The sequence below is a fragment of the Chelonoidis abingdonii genome, chromosome 18, assembly GCF_003597395.2.
Source record: "Chelonoidis abingdonii isolate Lonesome George chromosome 18, CheloAbing_2.0, whole genome shotgun sequence".
Lineage (NCBI taxonomy): Eukaryota > Metazoa > Chordata > Testudines > Testudinidae > Chelonoidis > Chelonoidis abingdonii.
Window position 1 is genome coordinate 12,795,757 of NC_133786.1, and position 18,004 is coordinate 12,813,760.

Here is an 18,004-nt window from a genome sequence, read left to right on the forward strand (position 1 = left end):
ATTAAGTTATCCAATCCATTTCTCCAGGGCAAAACAAGGTTGTTCTCTAAGACATATTCTCCAGTGTCCAGACCAAAAGTACATGTGTCACAGAACTGGGAACTTCTTTCATTGAAAGATGTGTCCCCCCATACTCCAGAACTCCTCAGCTGGTGTTGCAGTAAAGGATGGTATAAGGACAACTCCTCTGAGGCCTCTTATACTGGACTCCTGGAAATACAAACTCGAGTCAAAATGGTTACGCAATGTTTATTTCTGGAAAGAAAAGAAAGAGATCCAATCTACCTTACTGATATAGCTCACATTAAGAACCTGTTGCCATCTGCTGGAACATCCCAGCATCACAATTCCCACCTGAAAACCTCCCATCTGGCCAGGGGGCCCATTTTAAAAGGGGATCCACATTTTTGCAATGAGTCTTTTAATCAAACTTCAGATTATGGAGTTTATGGGAGACCTAGTCAGTGCAGTTCACTAACACTCTAGGGTTCAGCTCTGAATTCACTAGGCCAGACCCTCAGCTGATGTAAATGGTCATGATTCCATTGACTTCGATTGAGCAAAAGCAATTTACACAAGTTGAGGATTGTGGTTTGTTTGGTGTGCCTGTGTATATTGTGACTTTTAAGCCTGAGAGATGCTAACTGCCCCTACACACAATGATCCAAACCAACCACAAGAGCAACTTTGGGAGAATTATTTGAGCTGGATCTGCTTGCATGAGTAGTGAATCTGGATCAATAAGTAAGACACTTTTTTGGAGGTGGTAAAAAAGTCAGAAAAATAGTATTTTGCAAAAAGTTCCACTCCCCCCAAAAAATCATTTTTTTTAAAAAAAAATAATAGCTCTATAGCTAATTTAAAAAAACAGGAAAAATGTGCAAAACTCTATTTTTACATGCTGTCAAAATTCTAATTTTGAAGAATTATTTCTCCCTAACAATTCAGATGTTGAAAATTTTTGACCAATTGTAGTTTCCTTATTTTTGGTAGCCAGTATATGCCCCTGTCAATTTGGCTGAGGTATTTATAACACTTCTGGCCATTTCCTTTCCATAGTTCATTGTAGATTAAATATAAACATCTCTTTCTTTTGTAGATCTGTTTGGTTGTTTTCATTTGTATTATTCTAAAAATATTAAGAAAGCATTCAATTAAAAAAAATCAGCATAAGGAAGCATTTCAAGCTTTAACCTTGGTTTAGGTATAAACAGAGCAAGAAGTTTAATTAAAGAGATTCTGTTTATGAGGAATCTACGTCCTTACATTTTGTACATTTTTAACCGAGAGAGTAACCAACCGTGAAAACAATTTACCTACAGATATGATGGGTTCTCCATCACTTGCAGGATTTAATTCATGACTGGGTATCTTTCCAAAATATGGTCTAGCTCAAACAGAAGTCATTGCCTTTAAGGAGAAATCATGGGTGAGGTTCCTTTGGCCTATAATTACAGGAGGTCAGACTACATGATCATATTGGTCCCTTCGGCCTTAAACTCTATTAATCCTAATTCCATTTAGGGTAGAAGCATGTGTGAGATTTTGAGAGAAGAGAGGTTTACCCCTACCATCCCCAGTAATCTGTGGGATTAAGGCCTCTCTCTCAACCTCAGCTGCTGTTAGGTGATGGATTTAGAATCGATGATAGAAAACAAGAATATTTTACATTTAAATTACACCTTTCATTGCAAACTATACACTGTACCAGTTAAGTGCAGCAGTCTCTGGCCGGTGACAGCTCTTTGGGACCCTCCACAACTGGGTGTGAAGGGGAAATTCTGTCTCTGGACACTGGCGGAAACACCTAATGTTACAAAATGTGCCTTAAGCTTTTAATACTTAAGACCAACAAAGAGGACCTTGGTTTCTAAGGCCTCATCCTTGACTTTTTAACAGTCTCATGTAAGAGTCTCCCACACACTGACCTTAAGTTGTCAAAGAAGGATGAAAGGCTGAGGCAATCTGCTAGCATTTCAAACTGCTATGCCATGAAGTTTATGTAACACAGACTGGATGCTTAGACTGTCCCCCCATTCTCTCTGGCTACATAAGTGCACCCAGAGAGAACATAGCATGAGGATCTGAAACAGAGCAGCTAGGCAGTGAAGTTAATCCGTTTGTTTCAACTTGCAAACAGATCTATCAGCAGCAGCTCTTCAGCTATTTTCACTTTGCAATGCAAGAATCCATCACAGCTGAATCATCTGCTGCCAAACCAACTGCTCCCCACAAATGGTCTTACCAACCCACTGATTATGTTTAAAAACATGGACAACAGTCCTCTGATTATAAGTGGAAGCTCTCACCACAGCCTGGGTTTGTGGCACAGAGCAGTAAGCACTGCCTTTTGCTGACTCCAAAATCCAATTGATTATATTAGCTTTCCTATGCAGCTGGCTAGTTGCCCCCCTGTTGGGAGTAGGTTAAGTCTGGTTTTGCTCTCACGCTTAGCACATCTTAAATCTTCCTGCCTTGTTGATTTCGGTAACTGTCTGAGCTTCGATTAAATCGAGCTCACCTGTGCATTATCTAATCTGCTCTGGGCTAGGGCTTGGTTCAGCATTCTTTGATCCAAGGGAACTTACTTGGGGTTATATTCTTCTGAGCCAGTTGGGAATTTACTTTCAACTTGGCCTTTTGCTAAGATTTACCTTCTGAGATAGCTTTAAGCTGTCTCTGATGCTATGGCCAGAAGCAAGACAACCATGTATCTAATGAACCTAACTATCGAGCCATCCACAGCTCAAAAGGGGAGATTCTACAGTCAGACATTTGGCTGTTGCTTTTATTCTCATGTCGACCTAAACAGGCTTTGTTTTAGAAGCTGATATGAGGCCTGATCAGTCACTATTAAAGGACATTTTGATGCAATCAGGAATTTGGGGAAGTGGGTGGGTGGGAGTGTTCTTGCTGTTATGCATATAGCTATGTAACTGTGATGCTTTTTTGTACATTGCACTTTTAAAGAGCCAGTGGCTCTCCTGTCAGCAGAGAGCTATTCTGCGATCATTTCAGCACACACTGCTAGCAGAGACATACACAGGCATGGTCTATGCTTAAACACTTTATCAGTAGACTATGTTGGTTAGGAGTGTGATTTTTTCAATCATATGACGATGGTGGAAAAAGCCCTAGTATAAATGCTGTTGTGATGGTCTAAATGTGACTTATAATAGTATTGCTTATTATAGGTCCCAAATTAAAATAAACTATACTGGTTTACAGACTTTTATATGACTATAGCTGTGTCTACACTAGAAGGGTTTTGCTGCTTTAACTACACTGCCATAATTAAAGCAGTAAAACATTTTAAGTATACACAAGGCTCCACACACTGTGCTTTCTGTCATGGAGCTGTTCTTTTCATTGTCTTCTAAGGGCTCGCGTATATGGGGACACTCAGGAAAATTAACCCGAATTAACTTTTAAAGTGGGTTTGTTAAACCACATTAAACCTTTATGTGAAAACGATGATTCAGAATTAAAGTGGCCTTCCTTCAATTTTAATTTCCAAACTTTCCCGAGTGTCTCTGTATAGACAAGCACTGACAAGAAGTGTGAGTTAGCTTGTGTTGTTGTTGCAGAGCTGGAAAATAATACTATTTCCAATCATGTACAAAGACAGTCAGATGTGCTGGAGGGGCTGAAACTTTTTGACAGGAGTCTGAGTTAAAGACAACGCTATACTTGTCAGGAAAGTTATCCCAAAAGCTATACCTTGAGGTATTGGGGATGGCATAAAAACTGACAATTTCTCCACTTCCGAATTAATTCTGAATAAAAGTTCCTTTCCTTTAGGGGTGCTGAGAGCCATTGAACCAAACTGTAAATATATGGAAACCACTTCAAGTCAAGGGGTGAAGGAGCACCCTCAGCACCCCTAGTTCCAGCATCTATACTCTCCTTTTACTTAAAGCATTTTGTAGTCATCTTAATACAGACCTGCTCAAGTTGCTTATTAGAAGGGCTTTAATTAAGGCTCAATTCTGTTCCCACCAAATCAGCTGCAAAACTCGGATTGTAGTGTGACAAGAGCAGAGTCAGGCTCATGCTCATCAAAAGCAAACCACTCCTAAAATGGGAAGATGATCAGGCCCATAAAAAGCTAATTCCTTCTATGCTAATTCACTAGAACACATGCACACTATGGTTTGGAAGGAGAAAAGTGCCAGTATACTGGGATAATCAAAAGAGTCCCTCCTTGCCCAGAAATTGCTCATGCAACGCAAGGCCGATGCAGACAATTTCTCTCTCTGCAATTTGATTTCTTTGGAAATGGCAGCAGACTTCGCAATTTTATTTCCAGCCAAGCTGCACAAAGTCTGGAAGGATCAGAAATACAGGACTTTCATGAGGCTTAAAACATTCTCTCATCTTTCATATCCAAGAAACAGACCTGCTGACAGTGCTGGTATTAAGTCTAGACTCTAACGTCTTAAAACATTCAGCTTTTTCATCAGTGCCTGGGCCACTGTTGCAAGGGAATAAAGCCCCGAATATTATAAAATACCAGCCTCTTCAAACATAAGTATGGGAATCAGTTACAGAAGTATGGCAGAGGATTTGAAGAGAAGGTTATATATATGTATTCTAGGGCCAACAGTGGTCATTTGGGGACAAGGGGGAAAAAGACTTTTTAAGGCGAATGGGAAGGTATAAAATAAGATGGGTTTCAGCAGCACTGAAGAACCCAGCGTGATACATGATCCCCTAAATGCCAACTGGGAAGTGGGTTACAAGAATATCTGGATTCTGGTATATACATTCTGATTCACCAAAGAGCATCAGGTGATGTCTTAAATGAAAGCCAGGGTCACATTGATTGTTAATATCTTTGTGAAATTTATGTACCGATATCAGGTCAGGAGTTACATACGTCTACTGACAATGTGCTTTAAAGTCTGCATCAAGGCAGAGTTGACAAACGGGTTAGCCTGTTGAGTTTAGTCTCTAGAAAGCATGTTAGAGTTTTGTTTTATATGTAATTGTTTCCTTCCATTATCCACACATACTCTCAGACAGAACAGTTGATAATAAACTTGTTGTTTTCACTATAAACAGATCTAAGTGCTGTGATACTAAGTCGGGGCTGATCCTGAGCTGAATCACACGAACTGGGGTGCACACTGTTCCCTTGGTGGAGACAAGCAGACATGGTGTTTCTGTGGGTGTTCAGTGGATAAGAGGCTGGACACTACAGTTCCAAAGGGACCCAGGGACTGGGGTGCACTGATCATTAGCCTGCATGGCACAGTAAGGGCTGGCCTACCTCAGAGGTGAGTGTATGGGTAGCTGACAGGCTGGTGGCATCAGGGAGCTGATACTTAGTTAAGCACAAGCAAGTTTTTCTCATGCTGGGGACAGGAAAGGTTACAAGGTGACTCTCAGTCCTGGGTACTCTGAAAACTGTCACACCCACCACTTACTTGCATGTTTCCCCCCCAACTCAGGGCTAGATTCTGCTCTGTGCCTCTTAAGAGGTGCCAGGCAGACAATAAAGCCTGGATGTATGTCTTCATGCCATCTTTGCACCCTCCAGATTCTGGGCCGTTGAGGGGGCTGCAGCAGGCAGCCCAGAATTCACACAGTGCTCAACGCTACAAGTACACTCTCCCTCCCACCCCCGAGGCTGAGACTTGCAAGAGTCAAGGCAGTATAGGGCTGCTCACCTTGGATCTATGCCGGTGCCGTGCCAGGGGAATTTGCTCCCAGTTGGGGCTCTTCCACAGCTCTACACTGCTGCGGCAGTGGGGCCATAATCCCCCCCTCTATATGCTGCGGTGGAAAACCTCCCGAGTGGGCCCAGATACCTGTAGATGGCCTCATTCATTCTGACCAGCTTTGGGACCTTTATTCTCTTCCTGAGATGAACCGTTCTCACTCCTTGTTTTCTCTCCACAACACTCCTGTGACATAGACCCTAGCCTCCATTTACAGATGGAGACACTGAAAGACATGGAGGTAAAGGGACTTGCTCACAGCCCCTTAATGAGATGCTGTCAGAGGAAGGATTGCATGTCCAAATACTTTATCCATTGATTGGTGGGTATGGATCCCAAATGCTTTACCCATCCATCTTGGCCAATGGCTCTCAACCAGGGGTCTGAGGCCCCTGGGGGGGCCATGAGCAGGTTTCAGAGGGGCCACCAAGCAGGGCCAGCATTAGACTCACTGGGGCCCAGGTTAGAAAGCCAAAGTCTTCACATATGACGTTGAAGCCTGAGCCTCACCATCCAGGGCTAAAGCCAAAGCCTGAGCAATATAGTTTCATGGAGGCCCCGTGGCATGAGGCTCCAGGCAATTGCCCTGCTTGCTATCCCCCAACACCAGCACTGGCTTTTACAGGCAGAAAAACAGTGGTTGTGGCGCAGTTGGGCCAGGAATTTTAATAGCTTGTTGAGGGGGCCTCAGAAAGAAAAAGGTTGAGAACCCCCGATCAGGCCATGCTGACTCATCTGGCAGCCAGCGTTTTACCTTCAAAAGAAGAAACTGCATTAAAGAGAGAGACGGAGAGACTTGGTTCCTTGTATAGTTAAAGTGTCTTTATTTTATAAAATGTAATAGAAAGCTTCTATACCATCCACCGGTGGAACATTGGTAATTATTACACAGTAATTCAAACATGAGTTAGTATTTCACACTAGTCCCACACACTATGGGTTAGCCCTTCTACTCAGTGTCATGTAGGACATTCTCTCCCACCATGTGCTTCACTCAGATGGCAAGGTATCTTCCCTCTCCCTGGGTCCATGATTCTGTACTTCTGCCCACTGCAGGCACTACAAGGCCTTTGCTAGAAGCATTCTTGCCGTCTCTTTTCTGCAAAGCCATTGTCAATTACTCCTTTTGCCTTCTGGCACCCTTGTATAAAATTCTAAACAGTCCTGATATTGGTCACAGGATCTGCAACAAGTCCCCCTTCTAGTCTTGGAAGCACAAATAAAGGAACTCCTTGCCCATTACAGCTCATATTTTTCTAAGTGCACATTGGCTCGTGCAAAGTGCCTATCTAATTTGCACGTGCTACTACTTCCACTGCGCGCACCACCACGGCTACTCGACCACGTAACAGCATCAACTTTGAATGGAACTGCACATCAAACTTCTCTGAAGATCTAGGTCTCAATCCAAACCATCAGGTCTGTGCATGGAACCATTTCTATCCAGCAATTACAACATATCAGGCTCAGCTTTCTTCTAAGAATACTTGAGACTCCAATCTGCAAGCCTTCCCTGCACAAGCTCTTTATTGATTGATGAGAGTTTCACACCAAAAAACTTTTCAAGTTCAGGCCCACTGCAGGAGGTGGTTGAGACTCCAGATATACTCTTGTAGTCCCCACATAGGCAAACAACCCCACCACCCTCGCTTTAATCATACAGGAACTTTACCTGAGAAGAAATTGCAGGACTGGCCCCTATATATATTTCCAGTTCACAGTATCAACTGGTACCTCTCAGAATCCTGCCTGTAAACACTGTTCAAAAGCATCACATCCCTCTGGGGTTTTGTGATTTGAGTAAGCCAGGGACTGAGAAGTGCCAAGTTTGAGTTAGAAAGTTTAGTCCCAGTTGCAGTTCATAGTTTATACCATGGGGGAAAGTTCTCAAATCAAATCTCAAATCACAGCAGTAACACTCTGCACTACTCACCAGAGACCTGAAAGCACTCACTATAGGTGGGTAAAGCGCTTTACTGTTGATAAACCTCAAGACACCTCTGTGAGGTAGGTCAATATTACACTCATTTCATAGATGGGTAAACTGAAGCAAAGAGGTCACATGACACGCAGGTCAGTGGCAGGGCCAGGAATAGAATCCAGGAGTCCTGATTACCGCTTACCTGTGCTAACCACCTACCTCCCTTCAAGAGTGAACATTTGTATCACTGCACTGAGCAAAACAGGTGGAGTTTCCCTTTGAGGACTGGCCTGCCCTTTTGTCAGCTCTGTTCTCCTGAAGCTGGCAAGTGGCAATTCGCTTGTCAGTTCTTTGGTTGCAACAGGCGACGTCTACAGGAGAACTGAAATATGAACTGTAGATTTGTGCATGGCGGATTCTACACGTAAAAGGGGCAGGATCAAAACCAAACTGTGCTTAAGAGACTGCAGCAAGATAAACACAACAGCATCTGAAAACTGCAACACAGTTTCCCCAATACAGCAGAATCTGTGCATGGGGCCAGTGTCAGCAACGCGGCTTTCCTATGTACAGGTCAGCCAGCTACTACCAAGGCAACACTGGGCCAGACTCTGGGTTCAGATACACCAGTTTAAATCCACAGTAGAAATGCATTACCTTTATACTAGGTTAACCAAGGTCAGGATCTGGTTGTTACTTTGCGAGCTGCCAGTCCCATCCTACTTAAGGATTTAGTTTTTAAATGAATTTACTGCTGGTGAGAGATGTTGGTTTGACAAGCCTGAAGTATGTCATTTATCCACAAGACAGAGCACAGGAAGCAGCAAAGCAAGCTCTCTCTCTGCTATTCCCTGTCTCTGGACAGATGGGAAGCATCGCAAAGCGGAATTCAGTCTCCATGGGCAGATCAGCCCACCTCCGGAGACATTCAGCAAGGGGGCCAGTTATAGCCCCTTGCTGATGTGGCTTTTTGTGATGGAAGCGGTTAGACACCTGACTACTAGAAAGGGAACCGAGAATGACATTGTGGGTATGGTTTTTAATGATCAGGGGTGGAAAGGAATGAGCTGGGGGGAAAAGTCATTGTAAGCTCTTCGCATCAGACACTGCCTCATTGTGTGTGTTTGTACAGCACTAGCACGCTGGGGCGTCGATTATGATTGGGACCTCTGGGCGCTACTATAACGGAAAGAAAATAAATAAACAAACAAACAATATGAATTACGAGCGACCAGAAGAAAAATAATACTGACTCAACTGCTATCTAACCTGCACTTGCATTCTGGCTCAACCACCAAGCTCCTCTCTTCCAAAGGAAATACCGAGATAATAATAAATATTTACCACATTTCGCATTTACAGACCCCCTTTTATCCAAGAATCTGAAAGTGCTTCACAGAGGTGTGGGTCAGCCTCATTATCCCCACTTGACAGATGGGGAAATTGAGGCACAAACAGAGCTAAGCGACTCACCTTGCGAGCTGATGGCAGAGCCAGGAATCCTGACTCCTCATTTCCCCATGCCAACCACTAGACCACATCTCTTCTGAATAGGAAATCAGAGTCACACTAGGTGCCTGCACCGTGCAGTACATTGAACACTGAGACTTAGCGCTTGATCTTAACTCCTTCAAGATTATATCAGTGCTGAAGGAGTCAGCCACTAACACTGCTATTTACACCTGTGCGCTGCTGCACTGGCAACTGCTTTAATTGTAAATTAAGCCCTTTCCCCACTCACGCAGTTTGCTATATGTCTGCATACACACAGCACACCTCTAATCCAGTCTCTTCCAGGTAACACCCCCCACACCCAATGCATTTAAGGTGTAACTCCACTGACTTCAATGGCGTTACACTAGGGATGCACTTGGCTCAGTTCTCTCTAATTTTAAATGGCTCATCTCCCAAGAATGACCTGCCTATCTAGGGGCTCGATCCCCTTCTTGTAAGATCATGAAGTTGGAGTCCACAAGGTTAATGACTCTTCAGATGGCCATTTCTTTCAGAGTACAGCTCCTCGTTCCTCCGGTTCCTCCAGGCCCGGTACTTCTTCATGCTTTTCCTCCTAGCAAAGCGGCAAATGCTGACCATGAAAACCCAGGAGACCACGTACATAATCACCCCCCCCACCTTAACGAACCACCTGGGCTTGGGTGACACAAGCTCGCAGTACATGAGCCAGGCCCCGACCCCAATCCGCACGCCCGTGAAGAGGGCCACGAAGAAGAAATCCACCACATCCCCCGTGAAGCTGTGGTAAAGCCCCATCTCTCGCAGGAACCAGCGGGCCTGCAGCAGCGGGTTGGTGATCTCGCTGCCAAAGATGACGGCATTGACTTCCGCAGCTGACTCACCCAGGGCCAGAGACACTGTGATTCCCACGATGCTCACCATGTGATGGGCCAACATCAGAGCGCCCTCCGCCTGGAAGTATACACACCAGCCCAGGTCGAAGAGGAAGTAGCCCAAGCTAAGGCACAGCCCATGCACCTGGAGGAGTGTGTTCGGGGACCCTGGAAAGGAAAGACACCAACTGGTATATTAAAGTGAGGAGATGCCAGGCAGGCAGGATCTGCAGAAGGGACAAGGTGTTCTCTTTCAGCAACGGCTGCTTCGCCTGGCACTGCGCAAGTCACAATAATGGCCTCTATGCTTGCAAAACACCTCCCATCCCAAAGGAGCCCAGAGAGCATTACAGAAACACGCCCCCCACCACCATGAATCACTTCCCTAGCAAATGGAGCAAGGCCTCCAGTGGAGGGCACAACTCGGATGTACGCTGGCACATAATAGTGCACGGAGAAGGAAAATCCTCCCTGTAAGCGACAGCCCTCCTCCACCATGGGGAGCTATGACACTCATAGCAGACAGGACCGCAGCTTTTAAGAGTGGGGCCGCCCTGCCAGGATTCAAACCTGTGGTTCCTCATAGGCCTGAGTCCTTGTAGCACGAAAGCCTCTTTATGCCAGTTAGGTTGGCAGAGAGGGGTTGCAGGGCAGAGGCAAGCCCCCCACTCTGGGAATATCTCCAGTGCAGGGGCCTCGTATGACCAGCTCCCCCTCCACAGGAGTGCCAGGTATGGGGCTGTTCTGGGGTGGACAGGCAGGGGAAGAGGAGGTGGGAACAGAAGGTGGGATTCTTATGTCCCCATTATTCTGCATCCCTGCAAAAATCCCACGGGGGCCTTTGAAGAAAGAGCACAAGTTAAGCCAGCCCTCTCACAGCTGCACCAGCCTGTACTGGCCTCTGGCAACCTCTAAACAAATTGCACCCCACTCTGTCCCTACACCTGTGCATGAAGCTGCCCCTGCATATTTGGAAACTGATGCCTATAACTCTAGGCCATCCCCCTGCCGTAGTCACACTGCTTATAAATGCTCACCAGACAGCTACTAGCCAGAAGCTGCTAGGCGAGATGAAGGTGGAACCACAACAGTTATGTTCAGAGGCAGACACCTGGGGATAGCCCTTTCCCCTGTAAATCACTACCTGAAATCCTCCATGTCTGAAATGGGGAAGGAAGTCCTGGGATTCCTACTAGGGCATACCAGCTGCTGGTTCACAGATTTGATACATTAGAAGCCCCCCTCAGGCAGCTGGAAACTAGCAGGACCTTCCTTCTCTCTCTCTCTCTCTCTCTCTCTCCCCCATCCCCCCCCATGTTAGGAAGGGGGTCAATACTTTCTCTCTCACCACAATCAATCAGCCAATGTTTATTTGTGTCCTCCTCCTCCTCCTTTGTGAATAGCTCCGGACCCTCCTCTACCACTGCTCAGAACTTTTCCAAGTAGCAGAGTGAAATTAACCAGAGGTTGTTAAGTTTCACTGCAGCTGCCCAGAATCTTGTGGGCAGGGCCAAGGAGTGTCAAGAATTCTGTCAATTTCACAGCCCTGTTGCCTAGGCAAAGCTATGAACAGCAACAGAGGCATTTGGGCTGTCTATCTGCACTCAGGAAGGCAGCACTGCATTGGGTCACATTTGGAAGGCTGTCTTTGCAACATAGAAGATTTTTTTTTTTAAATGGAGGCTTATATTCTTCAGAAGTATATGAAATAATCCCCCTCCCTGTACAAACAAATCAGGTCAGTTTCCTACTCACTAGCAGGTTTCTCATATTCCTCCCATGCTTGGTGAGTGGCAGCTTTAGTGCAATAATATTCCTTTGCCCTCACACCCTTTTCATAAGCCATGTACACCAGTTACATGCTGAACTTGCCCCAGAGGCTTCCGTGGGACTAGCACCTACTTACTTCAGTCTGCTTTTGGTGCATAAATGAGAGATCTCAGCCTTGAGGAGTTTAAAATCCCCAGCAAAATGCACAGATACAGTGCAAACAAAGGAGCAGGGAGAGTTAGCCATAGCCCATCTGATGGCAGGGCAGGGCAGGGCAGGGCAGGGGAGAGGGTTTGAAAGAAGCCATTCCAGAGGGAGCAGGCTGCAAAGAGACTCAGAGCGAGACCAGAAAGAGGTGACAAAGGGAGCACTAACAACACTAATGAGATTCCCCCCTTCCTGGCACCAATTATATTTTGATTGGAGATGGAGTCCAAGAAGGAAACAGCCAGCAAGATCCACTGAGGAAGACGGGTGGACTTCTGTTGCTCAGAAGACACCACTCTCTGTTATGAGATCAGTAGCCTGAGGGCATAACTCCCATAACACACCTGGGTGAGTTAAAGGCCAGGGGCCATCGATAAAACCAATGTAAGCAGAGAGGCAGGTGGCGAGGACACCGTGGGTCAGAGTGACCAGCCGGCAGCTCCACTCATAGCTACGGTGCTTATACTGATGGCAGAACCAGGTGTAGAGAGACAGCCAGGAGATCAGACTGCAGGTCACCCGGAGGGGCATAGAGGCCATCATCCTAGGACAGGGGAGGGAGACAGAGAAAGGTTAGTTAATTTAGTCACATGCAAAGTCAATTGGCTCCATCACATCATTTCCAGACTTACCACTAAGTTGCTCCGACTCCTCCTCTGAATAAATTAGTACTTTCTGCTGCTTGTTATAACAAATTATTTTGAAGGTACCTGCTGCCATGGCACCCGAGCATGCAGCAAATCCTATTAGAGCTGCCACCTTCTCTCCTCTTCTGCCTCAGACAAAGCCATTTTACTCGAGTAAGGAAACATCGCAGGCAATGGGATAGAATACAATAAGTAGCAGCCTCATCAGCTCTCAAATCGCTTCCCAGAAGAGGGTCAGCATCATTGTCTCCATTTTTCAGATGGGAATCCTGAGTTACAGAGTGGTGATATGAATTACCCCAGGTCCCGCTGTGACTCATCGGCAAGGTTTGGAATGTAAGGTCTCTTGCCTCCCAGTTCTGGAGCAGGCTACCATCTACTGCCAGGGAACCCTCCCTGACTCTGTTAGGAGGAAGCCTATGTGAAAGAAGTGTGTCCTGCAGAGAACCCTGAAGGTGATGAGAATTAGACCCACTAGGAGTGAATTCCAGTGGCTGGCCCAATATTGAGAAAGCAGCCCATGGGGAGTGCCTGCTGAAGCAACCTCACCAGTCTTACCTGTTGTGGGGAGGTGTGTTGTGAGAGATGGTCTTCTAGGCCACTAGATCCTAGCCCAGTTGGGTATTTAAAGATCAGGACTTGGAAATGGACCCATTATCAGACTGGCAGCCAGAGTAGAGTGCAGAACATGGGTGGGATGTGTTCTCAGCCATCTACTCTACCTAAGTGGCAGGCTGCTGCATTCTGAAAAAGTTTTAAGACTGAGCTCCAAGTACGAGAGTCATCTCTGGGCCCAACTTTTCTTCTCCTCCCGTGTCTTCTGTGTCTGAAAGGTCTGCCCGTTGCATCACCTGCCCTGCTTTGTAACATTGCTCATGGAGGGAAGCATCTCAATTCCACCTCTGCCAGAACAAGAGAAATATTTTGCACTCCTACAGCACTTGCCACCAGAGGAGTGCTGCCTGTCACAAACATTAAGCAGGCCTTCCAACACTTCAGCCTGGGAGCATTACAATACCCATTTCCAGATGTGTAAACAGGATAAATAGAGATGGGCAAGGATTTCAGCTGACCCCTATTATCTTCTTCCACTTTGACTATTGGACCAACTTTCCCTTTTGAGTCCTAGTTCTCCAGATGCCAGCACACACCCTTTTCTCACATACGTAAAGAAGTCTGACCACATCACCCCACATCTGACAACCATTTCCCCCTTCGTCTCAGGGCACAGTTCAAAATTGCTCCTCATCTATTTGAAAACCCTCTATCAGATCTCACAGATCTTCTCTGCTACTCATCTCAGTTCAGCTAGCACCCAGCCTCTTCTGTTTCTTCAGTACTGCTGGCATGAGCTCATGCCACCTGGAGCAGCCTCCCAGGATTGCTTCGCCAATTCTCTTTCTAGCTTCAAATCTCATCTAAAGATACCCATGTTCTCCTTTACCCTCTTTGACTGCTGTGGGTTTTTCCCTCCCTCTGATATTTAATGGTAGCTTTGCAAAACTAAAGCATTTCCTGGATACTATTTGTGAAAGCTGCTCAGCTAAACAAAGCTGCCTTTTAAAACATTATAATTACAGATTTTTCTTTAAACACACACAGTCCACATGCAGAACTTTCACAGGTACCGACATGCTATTTAAGCCTCTCCTTTAGTGGTGTAGAAAGTAAGCTCTGTTTTAAGAGCAGCTTACAATGATTGTGTACTGCCCCAGATAGTGGTGGTCATTTAAGGCAGAACAATCTGTGGAACCTTTGGGAAACTACCCAGAAGTGATCCTACCCCCAGCCCAGCTATCCCTCCTTATCTGTATTACAATAGCGCTGAGGGGCAACAGTCAAGCACTGTACAGACAAGAATACAGTCTCTCCCCCAGAGAATATACAATCTAAGTGCATGACAGAAAGCAACAGGTGGATGAGAGATAAACAGCATGGAGCAGAAAGTAAGTAATAAAAATACATACTCTAGTGTAACTCTTATCAGTAGATCTCAAAGCTTAACATAAGAAGGAAAAATCTCAACTCACCCCTGCTTACCCATTCTGCTCACTGCACCCAAAAACTCTCACATTGGTTATTCCCGTGACTCAGAACTCACAATCCTTTGCAAGCCCCAAAGCATTGAAAGAACAATATGGATATAAGGAATAGCCAACATGGAATTGTCAAGAACAAATCACGACAAACCAACTTAACATCTCTCTTTGACAGAGTTACTGGCCAAGTAGATGGCAGAAAGCTGTAGACATGATATATCTGGATTTTACTTAAGGGTTTGACAAAGTGCCACATGAAATTCTCATCAGCAAACTAGGGAAATATGGTCTAGATGAAACTACTGTCAGGTGAGCATGCAACTGGTTGAAAGACCATACTCAAAAAGCAGATCAACTGTTCAATGTCAAACTGGGGGAAGGAACCAAAGGGGGACTCTACAGGGGTCAGAATTAGGTCCAGTACCATTCAATATTTTCATTAATGCCTTATACAACAGAGTGGAGAGTACACTTACAAAATTTACAGATGACAGCAAGCTGGGATTTCTTCCGCTGACAATCCAGGCCTAAGTGACTTATAATCATAGAAGATTAGGGTTGGAAGAGATCTCAGGAGGTCATCTAGTTCAACCCCCTGCTCAAAGCAGGGACAGCCTCAACTAAATCATCCTTGATTTGGCCAAAGTGTCACAGAAATTGCTCAGAGGAGTCAGGAATTGACACCGGATCTCCTGAATCCCAGCCCAGTACTGTAACCAGAAGAAAGTCCTTCCTCTTCAGGATAAAACGTTTCATACGAGGGCTTCATCTCCCTACTGCCACTCTCCCGCCTCACCACAACATCCTCCAATTTACTTTACATTCAGTCTAAACTCAAAATGTTAGAGGGTGAAGTAGAGTGCACAGTTTTTGTCTCTCCATCTGTTATAGCAGGAGCTATATGACCAGATGTCCTGATTTTATAGGGACAGTCCTGATTTTGGAGGCTTTATCTTAGATAGGCACCTATTACCCCCACCCCCACCCCATCCCGATTTTTCACACTTGCTATCTGGCCATCCTAGCAGGAGCAAATGTCTGATCCAAAGTCTTGGGAATAAATGGGTGCTCCTGTTTCTTTTGAATGGAGCAGGTAGCTAGCACTCCGAGATATTGCTGAGAGAAAGGGTGCAGAGAGCTGGGATTGGTGGAGTGGGGGGAACCAACTCTAGTGGTACAAGGCAGGACTTATCTATCTAGTTTGAGTCTGAATCTTAGCTCAGATACCAGGGCTCATGCTTTCCCTACACGAAATGGAAAACAGCAGAGGGGGCAAGAGAGGAATGAGACAAAATTGCACAGAAAGTTGAGCAGCATGAAGGAACCTTCAGGGCATGCATGTACCGGCTTTGGGGCAGCCCTGAGCCTATGTAAAAACCAGCACTGAACAGAGCGAAATAAATGTCACTCCCAGAAGCTGGCGAATGCCATTCGGGTCGTCTTAGCACCAGGCTGAGCCAGCGGATGCAGCCAAAATAATACATCGGGCAGGGAACACAGCACAGGCAGGCGGCCCCTGATGAACCTCTGAATAAGCAGGACATTGAAATAACATCCCGAACCGCTGAACTGGGAGAGAGTTTAGGAGCAGCTGATCATTATATCCTGCATGACACAAGGGGGAGCAGAGCTGGATCTCCTTTCTCTCTCCACCCTGGGGGGCTCCCCAGTCTAAATGGGTCTCTTCCCCCATTCTGTACTAACCAGTGCTGAGAGAGATGGGGAACCCCTTACTGCCACCCTAAGCCCGAGCAAGGTGAACTAGTGTGCGATCCCCTTGGTCCGGAGGGATGGGGACCTCCGTGCGCCCCCTTTAGTCTAGAGGGATAGGGCCCCCATGCACCCCCTTGGTCCAGAGAGATGGGGACCCCCGTGCACCCCCTTGAGGTGGAGAGTTAGGGGCCCCCCGAGACCCCTTTGGTCTAGAGAGATGGAGACCCCCGTGCACTCCCTTGAACCGGAGAACTAGGGACTCTCGTGCGCCCCCTTTGGTCTATAAGGATGGGGACCCCCGTGCGCCCCCCTGAACCGGAGAGCTAGGGACCCCCGTGCGCCCCCTTTGGTCTATAAGGATGGGGACCCCCGTGCGCCCCCCTGAACCGGAGAGCTAGGGACCCCCGTGCGCCCCCTTTGGTCTATAAGGATGGGGACCCCCGTGCGCCCCCCTGAACCGGAGAGCTAGGGACCCCCGTGCGCCCCCTTTGGTCTATAAGGATGGGGACCCCCGTGCGCCCCCCTGAACCGGAGAGCTAGGGACCCCCGTGCGCCCCCTTTGGTCTATAAGGATGGGGACCCCCGTGCGCCCCCCTGAACCGGAGAGCTAGGGACCCCCGTGCGCCCCCTTTGGTCTATAAGGATGGGGACCCCCGTGCGCCCCCCTGAACCGGAGAGCTAGGGACCCCCGTGCGCCCCCGTTGGTCTATAAGGATGGGGACCCCCGTGCGCCCCTGGGTAGCTGAGTTCCATGCGCTATTGTCCCGGGGATGCCCGTGCGCCCCCGCTGGCCCGGAGAGCCAGGGAGTCCCGGGCGCGCCTGGCGCCGTTACCTGGCCAGAGTTCCAGGCCGCAGCCGAGATCCTGCTCCGTTCCTCCGCCCCTGTAAGCAAAGCGTCTCTCGGTAACAGGAACCACAGAGCGCCGCGCAGGAGGCTCCGGCAGCCGGCTGCAGACAAAGAGGATCTCGGCTTAGGGTCGCCTGCTGGTGGGGAGGACGGACGGCAGCACGGGGCCAGCTGAGCAGAAAGTGTGTGTTTGAGTGTGGGGGAAGAGAACAAACTCCCTTCAGACCCTTATATACAGGGGGGATTTATTTGTTTTTGGCGAGGGAGCGGCAAGAAACACAACCACCCGTCATCTGTCCTTGTCCGCAGTCTCTCCCACAGCCCAGGAGAAGAGGCTGTGACTTATATTGGCATTATGTACATTACAGTACTAGCACCCCAAAGATACCCCCTCTCCGAATCAGGGCCTTGTTGTACCGAGTGAATGGCTGCATTACTGTCTCACTGGTGGGGGAACTCTGCAGCAGCTCAGATAGATGATATTTGCTGGAAGCTGGGAATGGGCGTTAGGGGATGGATCACTTGATGATTACCTGTTCTGTTCCTTCCCTCTGGGGCACCTGGCATTGGCCACTGTTGGTAGACAGGATATTGGGCTAGATGGACCTTTGGTCTGACCCAGTGTGGCTGTTCTTATAGCAATGTCCTCAGCTGTTAGTAGGGACGGTGCTAGTTCAGTCTCAGCAAAGCAATATACAGCCACGGTTCCTTACACAACGATTGAGGCCAGACGGGGAAAGAGAGCCATACCCCCTAATCCCAACTTCATGTGTCCAGATCTAGGGCAG

At 47.0% G+C, this 18,004-nt stretch overlaps 1 protein-coding gene across 1 annotated transcript; it reads right to left on the reverse strand.

Moving 5' to 3' along the window:
• Positions 1-6,291: 6,291 nt before the first annotated feature.
• LOC116824817 (TLC domain-containing protein 5-like) lies at positions 6,292-17,259 on the reverse strand. The gene is made up of 3 exons (XM_032780380.2): positions 17,202-17,259; positions 12,314-12,513; positions 6,292-10,160 (listed from the first exon to the last, which is right to left on the reverse strand). The coding sequence occupies exons 2-3, from the start codon at positions 12,510-12,512 to the stop codon at positions 9,622-9,624; spliced, it is 738 nt and encodes a 245-aa protein (XP_032636271.1). The 5' UTR covers position 12,513; positions 17,202-17,259; the 3' UTR covers positions 6,292-9,621.
• Positions 17,260-18,004: the final 745 nt, after the last annotated feature.